The sequence below is a fragment of the Canis lupus genome, chromosome 26, assembly GCF_003254725.2.
Source record: "Canis lupus dingo isolate Sandy chromosome 26, ASM325472v2, whole genome shotgun sequence".
Taxonomy (NCBI): domain Eukaryota; kingdom Metazoa; phylum Chordata; class Mammalia; order Carnivora; family Canidae; genus Canis; species Canis lupus.
The window spans coordinates 3108310-3133359 of NC_064268.1; the positions used below are offsets into that span (position 1 = coordinate 3108310).

General features: G+C 46.9%; 1 protein-coding gene and 1 long non-coding RNA gene across 9 annotated transcripts in view; one reads left to right on the forward strand and one right to left on the reverse strand.

Moving 5' to 3' along the window:
* GLT1D1 (glycosyltransferase 1 domain containing 1) overlaps window positions 1-17294 on the reverse strand; it is an 87228-nt gene extending 69934 nt beyond the window's left edge. For 3 of the 8 annotated variants that reach the window (XR_007406074.1, XM_025473589.3, XM_035706555.2), the window contains exons 1-2: window positions 16681-16834; window positions 3987-4135 (exon numbers count right to left, since the gene is read on the reverse strand). Coding sequence is in view for 7 of the 8 variants with exons in the window: in XM_025473589.3 (XP_025329374.1) it covers window positions 3987-4135; window positions 16681-16748 (217 nt within the window). In the remaining variant the exon portion in view is untranslated. Of the gene's footprint in view, window positions 1-3986; window positions 4136-16296; window positions 16396-16680; window positions 16836-17205 lie in introns of those variants that run through there. The other 5 variants (XM_049101505.1, XM_049101504.1, XM_049101507.1 and 2 more) reach the window with 3 other exon arrangements.
* LOC125753690 (uncharacterized) lies at window positions 15524-22045 on the forward strand. Its single transcript, XR_007406075.1, has 2 exons — window positions 15524-16042; window positions 17708-22045. It is a non-coding gene; the product is annotated as an uncharacterized LOC125753690 (long non-coding RNA).
* Window positions 22046-25050: the final 3005 nt, after the last annotated feature.

The window sequence follows — 25050 nt, forward strand, 5'->3', positions numbered from 1 at the left end:
AACGAGTCGTAATGGAAAAAGAAAAAAAAAAAAGGACCGTCTAGTTCTATATACTATTATGCCTTAGTCCTGGAGCTTTCCCGAGCTGCTTGTTCAGTAAACTTGCTCTTCCCTTGTACTTCCAACTGGTGTTCTGGGGGAGGACCTGCTGTGCTGACTCTCAGGTGTGTGTACCTGGGCGGAGATGCCCCCCCCCACCACCAGGTGCTGGGCTCAGTGGGAGCTGTTTACCCCGGGAGGCCTCTGTTCCCTGGCGGCCCCATCCCTCCCACACACAAGGTGAAACAAAGAGGAAAATAAAAAACGGTGGCAGCCAGATTTCTAGCTCTGAAGTTGAGCTCTCCGCAAGTTACTAACCACAGTCTCCCAGTCCGCACTGGCCTAGGTGCTCTCAGGGCTGGCACAGGTGCACTGCTCTGCACAGCTTGGGGGCACCTGGTAGCGGGTGAGAGTCCTTGCTGCCCGTGCCCTCCCCACTTCCGACTGTCGCAGGCGGAACGGAGGATCGCAGGCCTTGTCTGCTTGGGCGCCCTGGGATCCGGGCCGTGCTGCTGGACCCGCGCTCTCCCGCAAGGAACAGAGTGCAGCCCCCTCCGGACGCTGGCAGCCTCTAGGGTAAAGGCAGCTCCGCAGGCCCACCTGACCGACTGGCTCTTCCCAAATACTCCGAGGGCTGCGGCGCTCCAGCCCTTTACCAATATCAGACCCCGGTTTGTGGTGAACTTTCCCCTGGGCACTCCTTCTTACAATGACTCCAGGAATCTTGAGGCTTCACTGCCCCTCTCTCGAGTCGGCCCGATTTCCCTGCTAAGCACTTTTCCATCAGGGAAAACTCTGACTCAGATTTTAAAGTTCTTGCTTCTCCAGGGCTGGGCTTTCATGCCCCTGAATCTTTTGCCACTCTTCTTTAGCCCTGCTAGTTGCTCCCCCAGTTTATTCTTTTTTTTTTTTTTTCACCTTCCTACCTTGTTAGAAGTGAAAACTTTTCTCTTTGTAACATTCCAGCTGTTCTCTCTTTAAATCTCAGGTTGAATTCATAGGTGTTCAGGATGTTTTGAAAGTTATGTAGGTAAGTTTGTGGGAAAGGTGAGTTGAGGACACCTACTCCTCCATCTTGCCATTCCCTCCCAGAAACTATTCCATATAAATGCACTGCTATAAGTCACTCACTTTTGGGGGTAATTTGTTACGTAATGACAGATAACTAGTATAGTACCTATAATACATTTCCAGGAGAATACACAAGAAAACAATAACTAGTTGTCTCAGGGGATAAGAAATCAGACAGTTGGAATATGAAGTGGGAGAAAGATTTACTTTTTGTGCTTTATCATTTAGTTACATTCACTCTGTGCTGGGAGGAATTTTTTAAATATGTGTGCATAGCAGTTTAAGTTTTAAAAAATTTATGAAGTGAGGGAGCCTGGGCGGCTCAGCGGTTGAACATCTGCCTTTGGCTCAGGTCATGATCCTGGGGTCCTGGGGTCAAGTCCTGCATCAGACTCCCTGCAGGGAACCTGCTTCTCCCTCTGCCTATGTCTCTGTCTCTCTCTGGGTCTCTCATGAATGAACAAAAAAAACTAAAAAAAAAAAAAATTAGGAAGTAAGCATCCAGATAGGACCTAAGTCCCAGCTAGGTGCAGAGGGCAGGAGGAAGACCAGGGAGATGAAGCGAGGCTTGATCTAGTGTGGAAAAGTAGAAAGTCACCTTTGGCAATGAAACTTCCAAAAATTTCAGAAGCTTGTTATCCTGTTGCCTGAAGCTCTATCCCAATGTGAAGATCTTTGTAGAGAATTTTGGCCCTCAAATGACACACTACACCCCTGAAGTGTGCTACCACTGCCATGTCAGTGAATTCATTTTTGGGAAGAGGCACTTGTTGCTCGGCTACAACACAGTGATTTCTTCTGCCTTCACTTGGTGGTCTCTATACTTTCACTGAAGTCAAGCTGGTCTTGGGATGCTAAGAAGAAATATCCCCAAAATGTAGCTAGAGCTAAAAGGGTGCATGTCCCTTCAGTGATCTAGGGATCAGTGTTTTAAGATTCCCCATGGATTGATTAATTTTTTAAGAGAGAGTACTGTTATCAACTTCACTCTTTATGACTAATTAAGAGCTCATATTCTGTGAAGTTGGGCGCCTGGCTGACTCAATCTGGAAAGCATTAGACTCTCTTGGGGTTTTTTTGGTTTTTTTGTTTGTTTGTTTGTTTGAAGATTTTATTTATTTATTCATGAGAGACACACAGAGAGAGGCAGAGACACAGGCAGAAGGAGAAGCAGGCTCCATGCAGGAGCCCGATGTAGAACTTGATCCCGGGTCTCCAGGATCAGGCCCTGGGCTGAGGGCAGCGCTAAACCGCTGAGTAACCCAGGCTGCCCTGTTTTTAATTTTTTAATTCAATTCAATTCAATTCAATTCAGAAGTAGAGTTCAGTGATTCAGCACTGCATATAACACCCAGTGCTCATCACATCCTCCTCATGCCCATCACGCAGTTACCCCGTCACCCCACCCCCCTCCCCTCCAGTGACCCTCAGTTTCTTTCCCAGAGTTAAGAGTCTCTCATGGTTTTTCTTCCTTTTGATTTCATCTTATTTTATTTTTCCTTCCCTTCCCCTATATTCATCTGTTTTTTTTTTTTCCCTTAAATTCTGCATATGAGTGATAGCATATGTCTTTCTCTGGTTGACTTACTTCACTCAGCATAACACCCTCTAGTTCAGCCATGTCATTGCAAATGGAAAGATCTCTGGGTCCTGAGTTCAAGTGCCATCTTGTACATACAGCTCACTCAAAAAAATTATACATACTTTGTAGCTTTGGGTAAAGTAGCGATGTAAGTCATTTCTGTGTGGTTGTGATGTTAAGCTATGTTTGAGCTAAGGGACAACCAGACAGCTGGTGGAACATGATTTCTGGGTGTGTCTGTGGGGGTGTTTCCGGATGAGATTAGCATTTCAATTGGTAGACTGAGGGGAAGACAGGATGCCCTCCCTGATGCAAGTGGGTGTTAAGGCATCTGCTGAAGGTCCCTGGAGAACAAGAAGGCAGAGGAAGGGCAAATTCACTCTCCGGGTTTAGCAGAGATATCCGTCTTCCCCTGTGCTCGTCAGACATCCCAATTCCTGGTTTTCAGGCTTTCAGACTCTGGCTCCAGAGCCCCCTGATTCTCAGACCTGCTGAACCAGACTGAAGGGCAGCATTGGCAGTTCTGGTTCTCCCCCCTGCAGACAGCAGATTGTGAGACTTCTGGGCTTCAGTAATCACGCAGGCCAATCTCCCATCCAAGTAGTAACCAGGCCCGACCCTGCTTAGCTTCCGAGATCAGACGAGATCGGGCTCGTTCAGGGTGGTATGGCCGTAGACACGCAGGCCAATCTCTACCATAAATCTCCTCTTCCATGTGTCTGGATATGCACTAGTGGTCTCATCTCTCTGGGGAGCCCTGACTAATGCACCTCTGGGAAGGATAGCCCCAGAGCTTCCTACATGGCATGCTGGACATGAATCTGCTCTGCAGCTAAGCTGGCATACTGATCCTGACACTCTCCACTACATCACCTGCTTAACACCCAGCTCCTCAATAGTGCTCTAAATTGGCTTTAGATCTCAGCGTTTCCCTTGTTAGTAAATCAGTGGAATAAAATGTTTCAAACGTGCCCATTCTATGTTTGTAAAAGACTCATAAATGTTTGGCTTCTGAAAATCATACTTTGAGTTAGAAACTATACCTCAAAGATATTCAGGATAGTTCTCTTAATGAAGTAAAACAGCTACAACACACAGCCACTCTCGATAGGCATAGTTATCTCCTTTCAGAACATTAGTTACTAAGGACGGAGCAAAGCAGATGATTGTGCTCCCTCCAGGTTTGAACCGGGTAAACAGGCTAAGCTGTCTCAGCTCTGTTTTACCAGACGCTGGATGTGTTTCTGGTTTTCATGATTTCTCATGTTTCACCTTTGGAGAGAAAGAGGGTTACCTTGCAAAAGTCGGCCTCCTCGGTACAGGTGAAGAGCCAATGCTGCCTCGAGCTTCTCTGCCTTGATGAAGTGGGCGATTTCAGACGAGCTCTCCAGGTCAGAGGTATCTTTCAGAAGACATATGTGGCCTGCGGCTTCTAGATGCTCCCTTTACCAAAAAATATAAACAGAGAAAGAAAATGGTGAGGGCAAAACATAAATATGTCACGGGTGGCTACTGTGATTAACACTTTAAATCAAAAAGTTAATAAAATTTATCTTCTGAAATGCCCTGTAAGGGCAATCCTCCTAAAATACAGGACAAGGCTCATCATCAATGGCAGTAACGATTCACCCACCAGTGTCCGGTCCCTAAGACTATGGCAAAGACCAAGGCCAGTCAGATGAGGGCTAATTCAGGAAGTCTTCTTGGCAGCCCTTAGACAAAAGGCACATGCTGACACACACTGACATTTTTCAATGGTATTTGCTGGACCAGAGTTCCATTTTTTTTTAATCTCCTTGATTCTGCATTTTTCTCCTGTCCCTTAATTATGGATGATACTGAAAGTTTGCTTTTAAGCATCTAAAATTCAGTTCTTGGGATCCCTGAGTCGCTCAGTGGTTTAGCACCTACCTTCCGCCCAGGGCGTGATCCTGGAGTCCTGGGATCAAGTACCACTTCAGGCTCCCTGCATGGAGCCTGCTTCTCCCTTTGCCTGTGTCTCTGCCTCTCTCTCTCTCTCTCTTACTCTCTCTTTCTCTGTGTGTGTCTCATGAATAAATAAATAAAATCTTTAAAAAATAAAATAAAATTCAGTTCTTAATAAAGACTTCAAAAGTCACCCATTATCATAGCTTCCAAAGATAGTTCATGTGCCCTTTCCATTCTACCTCCAAAACATCTTTCAGACATATCTTTCTTCTCATCCTGCTTTGGTTTCTTATAACATAAATCTGAAATAAAAATCTAATAAAAGAAATATTCTGAATGGTGACATAGTATGAGCAAAATCAAAAGACAGATAAACTGAGAAAAACTACTTACACCACTTACAAAAGGAAAATTAGCTAATTTGCTTAATAAATAAAGAGCTCTCAGGATCCCTGGGTGGCTCAGCAGTTTGGCGCCTGCCTTTGGCCCAGGGCGCGATCCTAGAGACCCGGGATCAAATCCCACGTCAGGCTCCTGGTGCATGGAACCTGCTTCTCCCTCTGCCTATGTCTCTGCCTCTCTCTCTCTCTGACTATCATAAATAAATTAAAAAAAATAAAAAAATAAATAAATAAATAAAGAGCTCTCATAAATCAATAATAAGAAAAAAACAATAATAACTTGAGAGCAAAGGCTATAGAAAAAGAAATTCAACTGGACTTTTAGATGTAGGAAATGGTGCTCAACTTCAGTCACCCTTTTTACGTAGAATATTGTAAGGATCAAAAGCCTAGGGACATCTGGGTGGCTCAGTGGTTGAGTGTCTGCCTTCGGCTCAGGGCGTGATCCAGAAGTCCCGGGATCAAGTCCCATATCGGGCTCCTTGAATGGAGCCTGCTTATCCTGTCTCTGCCTCTCTTTCTCTGCCTCTCTCTGTGTCTCTCATGAATAAGTAAATAAAATCTTAAAAAAAAAAAAAGAAGTCTGCTGAAAGTTTGTGAAATAAACACTGTCCTATATTATTTCTGAGCAGGTAAATGGATACAACCTCTTTGGTGGGCAATGAAGAAACAGCTAGAGTACTTAAAATGTATGAACTCTGTGACCAAACACCTCCACTTCTAGGAATTAATTAAAAAAAAAATACATGCGCCCAAGACAAGGCTCTGCAGCTATATTTCACTTACCAAACAGACTGGAGACCTCAGTGCTGGTCAGTAGGGGACTCATTACAATCAAGCTCTGCCTCCATCAAAGGAATGCAGTAGATCACAGTGAAGTACAGTTGACCATTGAACAACATGGGGGTTTGGGGCGTCAACTCTCCCCCACACAGTAGATCCATGTATAACTGATTCCTCCAAAACTTCACTAACAACCTACTGTTGACAGGAAGCCTTGCCACTAACATAGACAGTTGATTAATACAGATTTTGTACGTTATATGTATTATATACTGTATTCTTACAATAAACTGGAGAAAAGAAAATGCTCCTCAGGAAACCATAAGGAAGAGAAAATATATTTACAGTCCTGTATTTATATAGGAAAAAACTCTGCGTGTAAGTGGGCCCATGAAGTTCGAACCCCAAGTTGTTCAAGGGTCAAGTGTGATTTAGAATTAACTCCAAGACATATTGTTAATGAGGAGAAAGCGAAGAATACTTTGTGTATATATAGTGTGTGTGCACAGAATACCTGCAGGACGCACAAGCAGGAGACGGCAATGATTAGGTCTACAGAGGACAAACGTATCGTTTTATGTTGCTGGATATTTCTACCATGGTCAGATATTATGAGTGTTGGAGGTGTGTGTGCCTGTGTATATACAATGAACCCACCCAGGCCTCTTTGACTAAAACCCTTCCATAGTTCAGGGTAGCCAGCTCAGCTGTCAACTCTGTGAGAACAGGCCCGAATCTGTCTTGCTTCCTGAATGAACTAATGGCGGAAGACATCTCTGGATCAAGTCCAAAAACCTCACCCTAGCCCACAGTGCCCTTCACAGCCCATGTGCCAGCCGCCCTCACTCCACCCACTTTGGCTCCAGACCTGCTTTTCCACCTGCAGGACACCCAGCACATCAGGCATTCGACTGTCCGTTTCCTACTGCCAGCTCCTCTCAGTGAGATCCGATAGCTCCTGCTCCCACCACATATCTGTCCTCCCAACACCATCGTGCTGAGCCTCTCTTGCTCCTGATCCTTCTGTACTGCGTGTATTCGAACAAGGGAGTTGCATCGCACTTAGGCTTCAATTACAAAGAGATGACAATCAAGTACACTTAAGATTACCCTTGAGCATCTCTTAAATCATCCAGAAGTCACTATAGTACAAAGTTCAAATCCCACATAGCTTTTTTTTTTTCTCCAGCAATAAAACAGATTGTTATTTCTTCAGCTGTTTAGCTGAAGTGCATGGTGTTTACCAGGTGCATTAGCTGGCTTGTATTTAGGGGAAATAGTGTACAAAACAAAGATCAGAATAAAAGAATGAAGGAACTAGAATCTTTGAGCAGAGTGGTCATAAAATGGCCCAGTTGTTTACAATGTGGGAGCCACAGGCAAATTCAGGAACTCTGAGGAAACAGCAGATTCAGACATCTTGCTCACACCCACTCTGGGGAGTAGGGTGAGAATCATCACCTGCACTACTCTGCAACTGACAATTATTCTCTTTGGGTTTTTTTTTTTTTTTGTACTATAATTAAATGCACATTGCTGTAGCTATCACTGGACAAATACAGAAAAGCTGAGATCTTGCTTAAGTTACTGAAGTACAAGGAGTATCCTGATCTTATCATTTCCACTGCTATGCTGATCAATCATTATCAGCCAATAACACTGCCCCTCCCCACCTCACCCCACCTCAACTCCTCTGGAAGGGCTGCAGGCAACCGACAAGCAGAGCTAGCTCACATCAGCCTAAAAGTTAATGTTTTACAAAAATAAGATAAGAATTCAACCGTGCTTCTGGGCATAAGTGAATAACTGTTATTCCATTTTCTTAAAACTCTAGGAAATAAGAAACCAAAAACAAATGTGTTGATAAACAGAAAATTAACAGTTTGAATCCTACGTAGAGAATCCATTCCTGAGATTTTTTGGTTTATGCAAAACTGATAAGATAGGACATATGGAATGGAGGTGGTTAGTACAGATAATGAGTTGTTCTTGATCTATTAAACATATTATTTTTAAATGGCATTTCAACACTAAGTTTATTATCTTATAAATGTTCTAAAATAATTTTTTATATCTTAATTATCTATGACTAAGAATTTACCCTTGTTTCTGGTTGACTTTTAATGCCTTGAAATTGCTCTAACCCTCTTCTTCTGTAAGTGATCACTTGATTCAATATAAACTCCATGAGCACCTAATATGCCCAAGGGGTTCACGTTTATTTGACTGAAGACTTTTTTGAGAAAGGAATCATCTCTAACAAATTATGAGATTTTAAGCACTACTTGGTCGTTCTAGGAAGTGATGAACCTATCTGCACATGGCCGACTCCAGACTCAACCGGTCTTACCTGCTTCCAACTGGCTGAAAGCCATCCTCTTTAACTGAGGGAATAGAGAACCTTGATCATTTCTGTGTTTAATGTATGCAAATTTGCATAAACTATGATGTCTGGAATACAAAATATTGCAGGAGGAACTTAATGAGAGTGGGCAACACCAAGGGCATTCTGTTCCATCTCCATGCACCCCTGCATGATCCTGAGATAGGAACACAGGTCCAGTACAATTTGGGGCTGTCCCACCCTGTGGGCCTCTCAGTGTGTGAGCCCCTGGCCAGGCCCAGTGACATAGCATCTACTGGCAGGCCAGCCACCTCAACGGCAACTTGCGGGGGAAGCAGAGATGTGCTATTTCTGGTGGGGAAAGGTTGGCTGGGCTGAAGAAAATGTTGCCTTTGGACAGTATTTCAAGAGTTTCTGATGTATAAAAGAAATCATGCTGGCCTTGGAATGATGAGAGTGCTCATGAAGATGGAGGCCCTTTGTGAATGCCTGCACAAACTCGCAGGCCCTAGTTTTGGAAGAGTGATCTAGCAAAGACACTGCACCACATAACTTTCTGTGGATTAATTGAGATAATAGCACATTCGGAGGACAGGGTGTTACTTAGAATAATGTGGTCAATGTGTGTTATAAACTGTAAAGTGGATCTACTTTTTAAATGAGATTCTAATAGGATTCTGGTAGTTAAGAGATTTGCTATTGGGAAACCAGTCTTTTTAAAAGACAGCGGAGTCCCATGAAAAAAACAGGCAAAATGGCAAGATCAGAAAGTATCCCGAGCCCCAATGTCTGCTGAGATGGGACTAATGAAATAAACAAATGAATGGGGGAAAGGAGGGAGGCTAGGGAAAACCATGAGATGTGATGAGCTAGCCTGAATAGATGTTCCAAGTGTAAAATATGCACACAGCTCATTAATAATTTGCATAGTGATGGCATGTTGACATGATATTTGGAAATACTCAGTTCAGAAGAATATATTATTACCATTAATTTTATCCATTTCTTTTGCTGTGCTTAATGTGACCACTAGGATATGTAAAATGACACAAGCCTTCACGCTGCTTCAACCAGTACCAAACAGACATGCTCCTCACCATTGATGGTTCTGTCATTTTACTAAAAGAAGGTGGGTATTTGAATTTGTATGGAAAACTTCCTGATTTTAATGTTCTCAAAGGTATTTCTTGCTCCTTCAATGCCAACATTTTTTATTCCCTTAAATCTCAAAAGTTCGTGGAGATCTGCTTTCTCCTTCTCTTTATAGGAATTGGTGAAGCTTTCACATCCACAATATCTGGATATGTGTGGCTCCTGTAGCATGCATTCCCATGTTCCCCCCTTCCTGATAACCTTGAATGTCCGTATCACCCATCTGAGTGGGGTGCACCCCACCCCCAAGTCTAGGGGTGCTCCTGCTGGCTTATGGCAATCAGAGCATCCCAGTTGTCCATGCTTCCACCATGGACTTGGGTGGGGGGGGGGTGCTCACTTGTATTTGCAGAGACTCAGGTGCTCCATCTTGCTGGGCCTGTGGTGGGAGGTGCCGGCTAGGAAAAATCTAGCAAGAATGTGAAGTGGACCCAAGAAGCGGCAAGCAGTGGACTCCTGTGCTTATCATGTTAGCTGCAACATCAAGCCTGAAGCCTGCCCCCACCTCTAGACCTTTTATAGGATAAGCCGCTCAATTCCCTTCATTGTTGGGGCAGTTGGGGTTGGGTTTCCACTTACTTAAAGCTGAAAATCTCTGATACCACTATAGACAAGCAGCTTAGAGCTTTTATTGGTGTTTCATACATAAGCTGCTTGCTACATCAAGCTCTTTGTACAGCCATCCAGTCTCTGACCACAATCTTATCTTTCCCCCAGGCTCCTCAATCACTCACACCACAAAGACCTCTTACCTCACAGACCTTCCAGACCCTGGCCTCCAGTAGCTCCTCCTGCACGTTGTCTCACAATCCCGCAAAGATTCCCTTTCCTGTCATTCCCATGATTTTTCTTGTCAATACATGAACCTCTCCTCTCCCATGGCCTTTGGTAGCATTCGAGGTGCCCATGGCAGGAAGCACCAGCCCGGGATGCTCCACCCACCACGTCTTAGTGGCCACTGTTGGAGAGTGAGATGGGAGTATGAGATGGGATGTGATGGTCACAGCCCGGGCCCTCGATTTCAGGAACCCTTCACAGCACTGGGAACCGGCACATGCCCCTCCCTCGGCTCCCCCTGCAACTGGCACCACCCGCTCTCCAGCACTGGGTGTCTGTCCGTTGCCACCCTGGCTTGGATGCACACACCCCACCCTGGGTCGGGGCGTCCCCCTGGCCACAGAGCCCTGGGCCCGATGGGCACATGAGGCAGCAGAAGCAGCCCTCTTCTCTCCCAGGCCCTTCCCATTGCTATCAGACCCCTATTGTCTCTCATTCCACAGGGGCCTCCGCAGTGGCCTGCAGTCCTATGAGCACTCTGCGTCCAGAACCCTCACCATGGCTCCACCTGCCAGACCAGCTGCTCTCTGGCTGTACCTCAGCACCTCTGCGTCTCTGGCCCTTGGGCCTCTGCACACATGGTTCCCATTGCCCGGAATGCTATTCCCAACGCTCTCTATCCTCAGCTCACCCACAGGGCTCTGGCTTAGACGGTTATCCACCATATAACTCATGTATCAACGTGTTCACTATTCATTTCCACTTCCTAGTGGAAGCAGCGTAAGTGTCCTTCAATGGAGGATGGGACAAACAGAATGTGTTATGCTCACCACTGGAGTATGACTCAGCCATCGAAGGGTTTAGTAGTGAAACGTGTGCAAAGTCCTTAAAAAGGACCACATGGTGTGTGATTCCATTTACAGGAATGTGCAGAAGAGACAAATCCACGTAGTCGGAAAGCAGATGAGTGGGGGCTGGGGAGTGGCTGCTAACAAGTGTGCGGTGTCCAGTGAGACACATGCAAACGTTCTGGAATTAGACAGTAGCAATGATGCATGACTTTATGAATATACTAAAGATCTCTGAACTGCACACCTTGAAAGTGAATTTTTGATACGTGAACTATATCTCAAAGCAAACTGTAGGAGAAAGAAAAACCTTTTTCTCACGGGAACCCCCCAGACCCTCTAGAAGGGCTTGCTCCTCTCATCACCCTGCACTTCTTCCTGCACTGATGACAAGGCAAATTGAGTCATTTGTGCAAATGTATGTTGTTCATCTGCCATGCAGAAATGCTAGAACCTTTTCTGCCATCACCTGCTGAGCATTGAGCTGATGTGTTAAGGACTGTGTGGCTGAATGGCTGTGCGCTCGGGAGGTAGAGGGCACCCGCGGGCACCCTGCCTACAGGAGATGTTCAATAACAAATATTTGTGGAATGAAAACATTAGTGACTTTCAAAAACGATTACTCCAGGGGAAAAATGAGAAAGCCTTTTGCTACTGACTTAATGTACATCTGCAGTTTCCTTGGCATCTGCTAAAGAAAAGCTAGAACACTAGAAAACTTTCCTTCGGGCCTTTTTTTCTTTCCAGAAGGCTGGGCAATCACAGCAGACTCCAGAGGTACAAGGGCAGGGAGCAGTGGGGTTGGGTGTCTGTGCTGTGTTGGTTGCAGGGCTGTGTCTGCACTTCCTCCTCTCCCTCCCCAACAGTATGTTTCCAGGCAGGATCCTGTTTGCTTCTGGTATCTAAAGTGGCTGCCATTGTTACACAATGAGGGAGGAAGAGAACAAGGCAGCACCACCCTCCACGCAAAGTCCGGCTCCCACGTGGTGACATTCACCTTCATGCGGATGCCAATACGCTCATCAACACTAACCCTCAGAACTCCCTCCTCTGGACTGGAGGGACCTGAACCCTCTGCCCCTCGCTGTGACCTTAGGAGCTCTGCAGACAAAACTACAGGAGTGGTACCCAGTACTCTGGCAAGCATCCCACAGCTTGGTGTAGGACAGGGGTCAGAAATCCTTCCCTGGAAGTGTGGCCAGAGAGTGCATATCTTTGGGCCTGGGGCAGACGGTCCCTGTCCTAGCACTCAGCTCAGCCACTACAGTGGGGAAATGAGGAAGCAGCCCCCCGCACCCCTGGGCACAACCTTGTCCTCCAGATTTTCCTCACCACACAGGCGCTGCCTCTGAGTGGCCCTTGGGCACAACTCTGTCCAGCCTTGATTGAGAAGGATATTTCAAGGGTTCTGAGGGCCAGCCTCCCATGTTAGTTAGTGCTCTCTGATACTGTGGATTTGCCACTATTTCACTACAACAATTGCATCAATACTTTTTTTTCACATCCATTACTTGTGCAATTTATTTCTCTGCCACCAGTGAAATTAACTTTGTTCCCTAAAGAACTTTGTTCCCTAGGTTTCTGACCCTGTTTTTAATTTACCGGTGCAGCTTTTCATTGTGACCTTTTTTTGTTAGGAGCTAACCTGAACCAATTTGCCTGATTTAGAGGCTTGTTGGGATCATTGTCAGGTTCTTCTGAAAAATGTTTACAGCTTCAGGGGGTCAGAGGTGGGTGGGGAACTGCAGGTGCCCTTGCTGGACCACTCGGAGAGCCAGACCCCCAGCCTTGGCAGTTTAATGTAGTCCCACCGTGAGGACTTCATGTTCACACAGGGACCCCAAACCTTTCCAGCACACCAAAGACCCTTAACACCAGTAATTACTCCTGAGATGCTTTTTACTAATGAACAACCCTTTACTAATGAACAAACACTCACAGGGCTCAGGGAACAAATCTAGAAGTAGGTACCCAATTAGGGTATTTAAAGAATGCCAACTGACAGTCCCCGATTTAGAACACAAGGTGAACTTCCATGCATGGCACACAGGTCTCTGGAAGGGCAAAGCGCCACACAGACAATAAAATAGTCACTCTTACGTTACTGATCCCCATCCAAATGCCTTCTTCCCAGCTATCACCTGTACCTGCTAACATACTTCATCTATCAGGACCCACAAAATGGAGACTGTCCAGTGGCCTGGCCTACATCCCAAACCTGAACCTCAGTCAGCCAGGAAATGCATCACTGTTGGGGAAGCCTAACACAGGCCAATCGGGCTCCTCCAACTCAGTTTAGCTAACTCATCTCACCCTAACAGACAGGATCTGCTAGCTTTAGAGGAACCCTGACCTGCTAGGCAGCCAGGACTGTCCCCAGAGTGTGGCTTCTAAGGCTCCATGAAAATAGTTCTAACAAAGAAAAGAAAAGAAAAGAAAAGAAAGAAAAGAAAAGAAAAGAAAAGAAAAGAAAAGGAAAGGAAAGGAAAGGAAAGGAAAGGAAAGGAAAGGAAAGGAAAGGAAAGGAAAGGAAAGGAAAGAAAGAAAAGAAAAGAAAAGAAAAGAAAAGAAAAGAAAAGAAAAGAAAAGAAAAGAAAAGAAAAGAAAAGAAAAGAAAAGAAACTCCCTCTAGCCTCAAATCTTTCGGAAGTGCGACCCTGCTTGTGAGGCAGGGCAGCCCGACACATGGGTTGTTTTCCCTCGAATAAAAGACATCAAACTCTTTACTAAATGTTTTTTTTTTTTCACTTGACATTCACTACATTCAATAACCAAGCACTACTTATTTTACTTTTGAAATATGTCAGACCCAAAGGCTCACTTCCTCTGCCCCTGACCCAATCCATCTTTCAAAATGCAGCTCAAATATCTTTAAAACTGGATAGCTCTTGGTGGCTTAATTCTGTTTGTGGCACAAAACCATACATCCAGGCTGACATGGATCTTGCCCACCTCTGCAGCCACGTCTACCTGTTCCACCCTAGAGTGAGGTTTGTCTCAGCACTACTGACATTTTGGACTAGATCATTCTCTTCTGTGGGGGTAGTCCTAGGCACTGCAGGGTGTCTAGCAGCACCCCTGGCCTCTACCCAAGAGATGGCAGTGGCCTCTCATGCCCAGCATGATAACCAAATAATGGCTCCAGACACTGCCCAATGTCCCCTGGGGCAAAATCATTCCTTCCTCCTCTGCACATCCTTCCAGCCCTGGATCCCACTGAGAATCACTTACCTAGTGTATCTGACATTGCTAAGGCTGCACTCCTCAGATCTGGAAGGGATATGCCGTCCCCCTGATCCCACCTGCTGCCCCTTTGCCTGGGACACCCATCCTCCCTTCCCACCAACCCTTGCCCACTTGGGTAATTAAGGTCCATGGTATCATGAATCGAATGCATTTATTAAATGCATAATAAGCACCTGGCCATGGTTTAAAACACTGAAAATGTATTAATTCATGTTTGATTCTCATAACAAACCTATGAGGCAGGTAATAGCGGCATACCTTCTTCATGGATAAGAACACTAAGCAGCAAAGCATTTATGTAACCCAGTCTACCTTTTCCTTGCTGGGGAGCGGCATGTGAAGGCAACTCCAGAGCTTGTGCCTTTCCTCAGTTTGCAATGCCGCAAAATCTCTCCCCATGTCTGGCCTGGGATGGGTCACCTGCCTACATGCTCCCAGAGCACTTATACCTCCCTATCCATGTACTCATCAGGATTCAGGAATGCTATTTATGGACCGGGTGTTAATTTACAACTACAGACAGATGCACAAGAATGGACCCATTTCTTCATTTTAAAAAGCCAATCTTTAACTCAGACTCCTTCCTCTCTTAGACTGAAGGGAACTCCAATCTTATTCATTTGAGGGACTCCCTGGGCCCTGGGTCACTTGAGGATCAGAGGGGTCTTTGGCAGAGAAAGTGTGAGGAGATGCTCTAGCTCCACAAGAAACTGTCACCATAGGAACCTCCATCCCCTCCCCTTCCAGGACACCTGGCATTCTTTCCTCAAGGAGCCTCCATTTCTACAGGACCCAGGATGTCTTTTGCAACTTCTGATTTTCCCTTTTCTGCATTCCCTCTGGAGTAAAGGGGAGACAAAGCTGGCTCTGCAGAGACAAAAGCACAAAGAGCCATTGTCGTCATGTTTCATGCACAGCCAGGAAAACTAAAGACAAGTAGCTCAAGGGCCTGCATCCCAGCTAAATGTCAGTGGTCCTGTGGACATGCCTGCCTACTTCTCCTAATGGCTCTCTGGCTGGGGGTGCCTGAGGGCCTTTGGAATATTGGGGTTCATGTGTACAATTCACATTGGGAGCAAAATGTTAAATAAAGAGATGCTTTCTCTAGTTCTCCTATGGGACCTGGCATCTCGCTCTGATCTCCTTTCTCTGCACTCACCCCCTCCAGGCACTAGATTCCAGAGAGCTTGGCCTTCTTTCTGTTTCTCAGGCACATCAAGCTCTGTCTGGCCTCTGGACCTGTTCTCTGGCTGTTAGCCCCTCCCAAACCATCCTCCCAGATCGGAGTGGCTGCTCCCTTTGGTCACAGAGGTTTGAGCTGGAATCTCACCATGTCAGAGAGCCTCCCCACCCCTGGCACTAGTCAAGGCCTGAAACTGCCCCCTGTAATTCTGTGGACTCCTGCAGTCTCTCTCCCCTGTTGGAATGTGCTTCATCAGAGCAGAGGCCACACTGCACTTCCTCCCTCCTTGTGCCCAGGAGTGAAAGCAGGGGCACTGAAATTAGATCGAAGATAAACCTGTAGATGAAAATCTTCATTGTGAAATCCTAATTGTACACCTCAGAAAACTGATTTATCCTCTATCAATTGCCACTTATGATCTGGAGGAGAACTGTAGCATCCTTTTGTGGAAAGGGACAAATTAAAGAGTTGGCTTTGCCCCAATCGCTCATTTTAATGATGGGGAAGCCAACCGATAGAGGGGAAGTGAGTTGAGAAATTTTATGAAGCAAGTCAGTTATATAAAAAAAAAAAAAAAAAAAGGTTTCCATTAGGCTCCAGGCACTAATCTGCTCCAAGTCTGCCCTGCGGGGCCTACAGCGCCTTGAGAACACAAGAAAACACCCGACAAGACAACTGCAGAACAAGGTGAGCGCTGGGAAGGTGGGCACACGGGAAGAGTTAGATGGGAACCTGGAATGCTGGGGGCGCGGGAAGGGGCCCCCGCGGAGGTCAGGGCCCACGGAGGACGACGGAGGGCTTGCACGTTGCCGCACCCCGGCCTCGAAGGTCTCCCCAGCCCCAGGCTTCCAGGGGCCCCTCCGCGCTCGGCCCCTGTGCAGAGGGCCCCCAGCCTGAAGCAGCCCCCGCGCACCCGCAGCCCGAGCCGCTCACGGTCATACATGCACAGCGCGCCGTGGGCATCCTGCGCTCGCTCTCGGGCCCCCGGGGTGCACCTCGCCGAGCCCGGGGCCCGCGGCCCTCCTCCCACGCAGGGCATCCGTGTGCGTGCGCAGCAGCCGGCAGCCCCCGCGGCGCCCTCTCCGCCCTCCTGCCGCCCCGCGCCTCTCGGCCGCGGCCCCCCCCCCCCCCCCCCCAGGCAACCCCAGAGGCCTGCGGGGCGCGGAGGGCCCGGGCTGCGGCCGCCCTGACCGCGCGCCCCCGCCGCATCCCGGCGCCCGCGCCCCCCGCCCCCCGCCCCCGCGCGCAGGCCGGGCGGTTTGGGCGCGCGCTCAGGGGCCCGGCGGAGAGCCCCGCCGCGGATGCTCGCCGGGGCCCGCACCTACCGGACGCGCTCGGCAGTGACGGCGTTGCCCGTGTGCCGCCGCAGCACCGCCAGGAACAGGAGCCGCATGCCTCCGCCGTCCCCGCCGCCGCCGGTCGGGCGCGGGCGCGGGGGCGGGGGCCGGGCCGGGCCGGACGGGACTGGACGCCCGGCCGCGGGCGGTGGCGCTCGGTGGGTCCCGCCCGCCGCTCCCGAAGCCGCGCCCGCGCTCACGGGATTTCGGCGCCGGGGACCTGGGCGCGCGAGCAGCGGGGGCGGGAGGGCGCGCGAGACCGCTTCCAAGGGACCGGGACCCCGGAGCTCCCCGGGCCACGGCCCCAGCACCGCTCCCCGGGGCCAGCACCGCGGGGTCCTCGGGTCCCCTCCCATGGGAACCAGAAGAGACAGAGGGCGCCGTCTCATGGGTCCAGGGGAGAAGAGGGCCGCTCTTAGGGGACAGCAGGGGTGCCTACAAGTCCCTTCCCACAAAGACGATGGTCGGCTACCACCAACCCCGCCCCCCACCCCACACAGGGCCCGGGGGTACCTGCAGGTTGCCCCCTTGGGATCTACAAGGTGCTGGGTCCCTTTCCTCGGGGGCCACAGCAGGGGTGACCGCATTGCCTCCCTCTGGAACCAAAGGCGGCCATGGATAGACTCTTACTGGCACCAGGGTGGTCAGAGATGTCCTAGGGCTGTCAGCACCGGGGATCGCACGTTGCTGGAAAAATCAGAGATGTGGCAATCTTAAGCCATCATTTCCAAAACGGACTAGATCTAAGAAGGAGCTGTGCCCTTTAGATGTGTTAAAAAAACTGAGGCACATTAAACATTTTAAGTTTATTTGCGAAAAAGTTGATTTCAATAGAGCAGTACTAAGCTGGAAGTGGCTGGTGGGGAGCAGGAGATCCAGGAGAGGCTTTTATACAGAAAATGCTGAAACAAAGGAAGTATATTATTAATTGGCTCCAGCTTAAAGCCTGGTTGGCTATTTGTGATTGGTCATTCTTACTTCCAATTTTGTGACCTTAACCATGAGGCGTTGACAGGGTTCCCTCTTGGCTTGGTACACAAGGCCCTGGAGTCCCATCAGTCTAGTGGCCTCCTGCTATCATCTGACGGATGGGACCTGAGGGCTCACGTCAATTCCTTCACGATCTCCGCCTGAACGTTAAGAAGACATTGAAGTTTATTTCTCGGTTCGACAGTCTCCAGGAACCCAGGCTTCTCTCTCGCTCGCTCCAGCACCCCAGCACCTTTATAACCATGGCCTCCATTCTCCCCATGGTCATAAAGAGCAGCATGGCTGCTGGAGCCCCGCACATCACGTTCATACTCAGCAGAGAGGACAAGGAAAAGGATGCACCCAAAACGGTGCGTTTAACTTTAGGAGCTCCTCCTGGAGTGTCATACAACCCTGAGGCCTTTATCTTTTTGTGCACATGACCACATCTTGCATCCAAGGCAGCCAAGAAATGCAGTCTGTTAGCTGGGCGCACTGCTGCCCTGAATCAAATGGTGGTCACTAAGAGATAACACAGGTTCTAGGGACTTGGATGTGGATATATCTATCTGGGCAACTCGACCCACTAACTGGCGCGTTTCAAAAATGACTGTGTGTATGAAGGCCCTGCCGCACACACCAGGGACTATTCACCACTCTTCCTACACCCATGTCCCTTCCCCTGTGCTGGTCCCATTCTAATAATCACAGAGCAGCTGGCCCCTCCCTCTCCACTGGGTCTGAGTTCACTCGTGGCTGCAACCTCCACTTGCTTGGAATGATGTTGTATGTAGAGAAGACACTCTGTGGATGTTTGTTGAATTAAAGGAAATCACTGGATTTGCACTGCTGTGAAATTTTATTCCTATGATAATGCATTCCTGATTTTTTAATGGAAGTCGGTGCTACAATAGAATTGTTAGACTGAAATTCACTTTTATTCGATTTTTCTGGAATACACCTGCTCTGTAAGTTAGTGAAAGGTTCTGACGTATCTGTGAGGGCCCATTACTGTATTCATCCGTTGCTTCAGTTCACTCATTTATAAGACAAGACTGTAAACAGTATCATAGCTAATTAGTTCATTTTGGTAAAGTTAGTTATGATTCTCCCAAGTAGATAATAGAAAAGGGTACAGAGACAAATGTGCTACTATGGGATAATATAAAAATAATTAGGGGGGGCAAGACTAGAACAGAAAAGGCTGTAAGCATCTCCTAAGATTTCTCTAGATGCTTTTAACTCAAGGGTCTTAAAATATATGTAAAGCAAAATCTGCTTTTTCTTTCATCATAGTATTTGCTCAGACTATTTCTCTAGTTCACGGCACCAGGGAAAAATGAAAGTTTATTTATCTACCCTGTGTATATTATCTACTCTGAAAAGTGATAGCATTTCAGGGGAGAGCACCATGGGCATATTGACTTTAGAAATGGCTCATGATAAAAATCAGCACCACATCTTTTTTCTTCTTCCTTTTTTTTTTTTTTTTGCATATTGACTTTAGAAATGGCTCATGATAAAAAAACAGCACCTGACATCTTTTTATTTTTTTTTTTTTTGCCTTCATGACATTAACAAGTGGGGCACTCTCATTCTCTTTTTCTAGCAGATCCCAATCTCTGTACCATCATTCTTCCCTACCGTAGTACTGAGAACTATAAATACAAGGGGTGTGTGTGTGTGTATGTGAGAGAGAGAGCGAAAGAGATCGTCCTAAAAACAGAAGCCACAGGCAGAACTGTGGTCTGAGAGGCCTGGTTACGTTCTCTTTTCCTGTCTCTCACTGACAGCAGTCCTACATGACCAAATGCAAGAACAAGTTATTGGTCTCAAGTAACTAGTTTCTTCCTGTCATGCCTAATGAACACAGGGAAGTCAACTCGAACTAGACAGTTTTCCCTTTGAGCTTTTGGCAAAAAAGCAGGACTTCCCATTGTTGTGCTGAAGGGTGTGTGTGTGGGGGGGGGGGCATACCAGGTTCTTGACTCTACAGCACCAGGACGCTCATCTCAAAGCTTCTCATCATTGCAATGCTTGACGTCTGACAGCATTGGTGCAGTTATAAGGCTTCCCGTTTCTAATAATGTAAGAGACAGAGGTCCAATGCTTGTGCATCAGAGGTTGACTATAGGGAAGATATTTTTATTTTTTTAAGATGTTATTTATTTATTCATGAGAGACACAGAGAGAGGCAGAGACATAGGCAGAGAGAGAAGCAGGCTCCATGCAGGATGCCCTGGGCCGAATGCAGGCATTCAACTGCTGAGCCACCCAAGCATCCCTAAAGGGAAGACATTTTAACTGCTGCTAGTAACAACCTGTTGTATGTACTGACCTTTATTTATTCTTAAACTTTTATTTATTTTTTAAGATTTAATTTGAGAGAGATTTGAGCAGAGGGAGGGGCAGAGGGCGAGAGAGAATCCTAGCCGACTCCCCACTGAGCATGGAGCCTGATGCAGGGCTCGATCTCAGGACCCTGAAATCTTGACCTGAGCTGAAATCAAGAGTTGGACGCTTAACTGACTGAGCCACCCTGGCACCCCTTTTTATTTTTATTACACTCACATATAATTAACATATGCAGATGAACAAAACAAAATTTTTTTTGGTTTGTGTTTGTCATTTCACTACAAAAAGTAAAAATGCTTTATATGAGTTTTTTTGTGGTTATTTGCTCAATTTGTAAAATTTAATAATCATGGTAGGCAAAATTGTAACATGGCCCCAAGATTTCTAGCCTCCTGATTTAGGTCTTCTTCCAGTTATTCCATCAGATGCCCATCCAGGTGATGGGGTGCAGAATTTGTAGATTAAATTCCCAAAATAGTCACCCTTGAGATAGGGAGGTCATACAGGGTGAGTCTCACCCAGTCATTGTCCCTGTAAAGGCCCTGGGCATTTCTTGATGTCATCAAGACTCTAGTGCGAGAGGGACTGCACGTCAGGGAGAGTCTCTGCTGCTGGCATTGGGGCCAAAGGCGGCCAGGTGCACGGGGTACTGGGGGTTCTCGGGGCTGAGAGCAGCTCCCAGCTGACAGCCAGCAGGAAGTGGGGCCCTCTACTACCCCCTCTCACAGAACTACATCTGGCCACAATCACAGAAGCCAAAAAGAGCTCCAGATGAAATCTCAGCCAAGCCCGCACCTTCACTTCTGCTCCTGAGACCCCAGGCTGGGAACCAGTCAGCCATGCCCAAACTTGTGGCTCACACAGCTGTGAGCTCACACATGGGTGATATCTGAAGCAACAAAGTTGTTGTGACTTGTAACAAGAGAATGTGAACAGGATCATAGACTGCAACCCTAGACTGCGAATGTGTTTCTACCTCAGAATCCGGTACCATTTGAGTAACTACATAGTTTCCCAGTGTACCCATGGACTACAATTTAATCCATGCCTGTTTCCAATCTTTTTGCTATTTTAAGCAACATTGCCATGAACATTTAAGTTCATGCTAAGTCTCCACATGCATTTTAAAATTCCTAACAGTGGCACTGCACATTCAGAATGCAGGCAACTGTGGTTTTGATATACATAGCCAATTGCCCTCTAGAAACACTACACCAAATTTACCTTTCCACGGGTCACTTGAGTACACTCACTTCACCGCCCAACAATTGCCAAAACTATTTTTCAGTTCAAGTGACATGTCCCCTCTTTTTGTTTTTAAATTACTGGTGTAATTTGACTTTTTTCCCCTCGAAGGGTCTTTTTTTTTTTTTTTTCCCATGTGGGTGCATGCATGGATATGTACTGCTTCTATTAGTTGGAAGTTTTCCAGTCGCAAGGAACTAGAAGTCACAGTTGCTTAATCAGAAAGGGAAGTCACAGGCTCACCACAGAAATGTCCAGGAAAAAGCTCCTGTAGAGGATGGGCAGAACCTAGACCCAGAACATGTCCATTGCAAACAAGGTCTTTCTCTCTGCATCCCTACCTTTTTGAGTTGTTTCATTCTTAAGTTTTACAAGATGGCCCTTGGCAACTCCAGACTTCTATCTTTAGGATTACAAATCCAACAAAAGGAACATTCACTCCTGGTCCTCCAGAATAAGCCAAGGGATTGGCTTTGACTAGATCAGAATGGGTCAGAGTCCATCTGAGCCAATCACTGTATCAACAGATGGAATCCTGCCATTGGATGGACTGAGATCATGTGACCATGACCACAGCTAGCCTGGCCAGGCCAGTCCTGCCTGCACCACCCCAGGAGCTGAAAAGCAAGGTGCCCCTAGCAGAAGAGATGCTGAACAGCACCAAAGGACAGCTATTTTCTATGACACCTGGCCATTCGTTTTGCCAGTTTTATTTATTGGGTATTTACCCAAGAAATCCCGTAAGATTCCTAAGAACTTATAAAATAAAGACATTATTAGCTTTGCCACTTGTATTTCAAATATTTTTAAATTTGTTTGCTGCCAGACAACAGTTATCCTTTTTTTTTTAACGTAAATAAGTTTTAAGTCGTTATGTAGCCAAATTTATGGATGTTTTCTGTTATGGCTTATGGGTTCGGTGTTCGGCTCAGGAAAGATTTCCCCGCCCTGAGATTCTCTATTTGCCAATCATTTCATATAACACTTTTTATAATTTTTTTATTTCTCCATGATAATATTTTATCTGTCTGGAATGGATGCTGGTTTGAAACGTGAAGCCTGTTCTTCTCACGTGTTATAGTTGCTCATTCCAAGGGAATTCACTGAATAATCCGTTATTTTCTCCATGCATAGGACAGGCTTAGAACTACACGCTGGATGGTGTCACGTACGTGCTTCAGTTCCTCTCCTTGGACCTCTTCTGTCGGGTCCATCTAAACACAAATACACTGCAGCTGCCCACTATCTGTTTTGTGAATGCTTTACAGATAGACAGGTTTACAAGGAACCGTAGGAGTGGAGTTGAAGCTGAACAGGCAGGTTCAGTCCTGCGTCTTGCACTTCTTCAAACAGAAGGAAGCAGAAGCCCCTTTTCTTTCACCTACTCTCTCTCCTGCCTCCCTCTTTCTGTAGGTGAATGCCTGACTCTTGCAGAAGTCTCACAGTTTTTTTTAAAGCACAAGAGAAAAGGAACCCAAAGAGGTTGCTACTAACAATGGTCAAAGAAAATGAGTGAAAAAAGTCAAACCAAAACCCATCCTGGCCACACAGTCTCACCTCCCCTGTAAAAATAAAACACAAGTCATTGTGAGAGCTAAATGAATTCACACAACAGCAGGTCAGTGTGGCTTTGTTTTGGACTTGGGAATTTAAGGCCTAACTCTGTCCCCATGGGTTGACTCTGTTTTTACTTCTATTTTCTGTTTCTACCTACATTTTCAGCCAGACAAAACTATTACAACAGGGACTCTGTGAAATAAACAGAAATTATGACTACTCCATATCTAAGGAGAGTCAAAAGATGGACAGGATGGCCTGACTCTAATGCAGCTAATGCCTCACAGCACAGCCTGGCACACAGAGACGAGCTGGGCCTCTTGTGATCCCTGGGATGGAACCGGAGAGCCCGAAGAAGCATCGGCCATGAGTGCTGACATTGAGCCGTCCTGACACGTGGAGAAGAGTTGGTTAGTGACACACAGATGGTACAGGACATCCATAATGCCTACTTGTAAACCAAAGTTTTGAGGAAGCTGAAACTGAGTAAGCAGACGCGGCTGTGCGGTGGCAAGGGCTGAGCCATGCTGATGTGAAATGAGAAACAGAGATACCGTGAGAAAGTTGACAGCCCCTAAAATGTCCTCAGTTCCTCACTGGTTTCTGAATTCACTCCATCAGATAGCATCTCCTATGGGTTCCACACTGAGCAAGAACAGGGGATAGGCGGTGATAGAGAAGGAAGGGCCCAGCGTCTTAGAGTACATGCTGCATTTCAGCCCACACTGCAAGCATTCTTGCAGAAAGGTCCTCTTTCCCAGAGGGCCCTTGAGGTGGAGACAGCCCACAGAAATATACTCTGTAAGATAATGTTACCTATCCCCAGACACCAGCTGTTTCAGTTAGGTCATTTACTTGTTTATTTCAACAGCCAAAGAGAGACTCCCATGATTACTTTCATTAACACGGGCCTATTACAAGTGTACGCCATAAAGTGGTGAGTCAACTCACGTCAGTTTAGCGTTACAATCCTTGGGGCTTAGCACAGGAGCTCCGCACACATTGGTTACACAGGCCAGGCAGAGACTCTAAGGCTGCCTTCTTTTATTCTTTTGTTTTCCTGCTTTTTGATAGAATCATGACAGGTGGCTTTTGGCTACAAGTAACAGAAAACCCAACACAGTGGCCTGAACAGGGTAGGATTTATGATCTTTTACTGTCTAACTTCTCCCTGATTTTCTGTGCCATCCACGTCCTGAGCTGGTTCCTCTCGTGCTTGTGAGACAGCTGCCAGCAGCAATTAGGGATTTAGGCTTGTGAATCCATGCCCCATTTGAAGAGTGTGTCTCCTTTGCAGTCATGGAACAAGTCCTTTCTTTTAGCCCGACTGGGCCACTTTATGTTATCTGTCCTCTGCTGGGCCCTGGGGGAATTTGTCTTGAATGGTTGCAGTCTGGGTTTCCCAACCAGTCACTGTGAAGAGGTATGAGACACTAGCATTGGCTTTGAATAGTCAGATTTAGAAACAAAGATGAAGTCAGCTTCTCCTGAGCTACATGGATACATAGATAAATGGTAGGGAGCAAGGTGGGGTGAGGACAAATTGAGAATAGACAGCTGAATGGAATCGGGAAGGACAGGAGGGTGTGCACGTTGGACAAGTAGTAATCAAGGGTGTGGTGCCCACTGCACGTTAGCATGAGGCAGTGCTTATACTAACCCAACAGAAATTTCTGCAGTGGGGTGATGTATACTGTGCTGTTCACCATGGTGGCCGCCAGTCACAGGAGGCTACTGGGCACTTGAAATGTGGCAGGTGTGACTGAGGCACAAAATGTTTCATTTTATTAAACTCGTGGTAATTTAAGTTCAAATAGCCACACGTGGCTAGCGGCTACTGCACCAGACGGGCAGAGAGAAAAATTCTCTGCAGTAAGAAAATAGGACAGCAGCGAGTGAGCAGGATTCAGATAAAAGCAAAGTATGTGCCCCACCTAAGACAGTGGCTGCTACCTGGTGTCAGCAGATTGTGGCCACGGGAGAAGATGTGTATTTTCGTTATCTGATGCTACCTAACGATCCTGCCCTGATCTTAGTGATTTAGAGTAACAAGTATTTCATTTGTTCGCAATTCTGTAATCTGGTTTGAGGCTCAGCTGGGGCAGTTTCTGCTGATCTTGCTGCTGCTGCTGACTTATGTAGCTTCCTTCAGCTGGCAGGTCGGCTGGGGTGATGGCGACCACCTCTTGACTCGATTGCGGGGTCTTCTTCAATAACGTCTCTCCAGCAAGG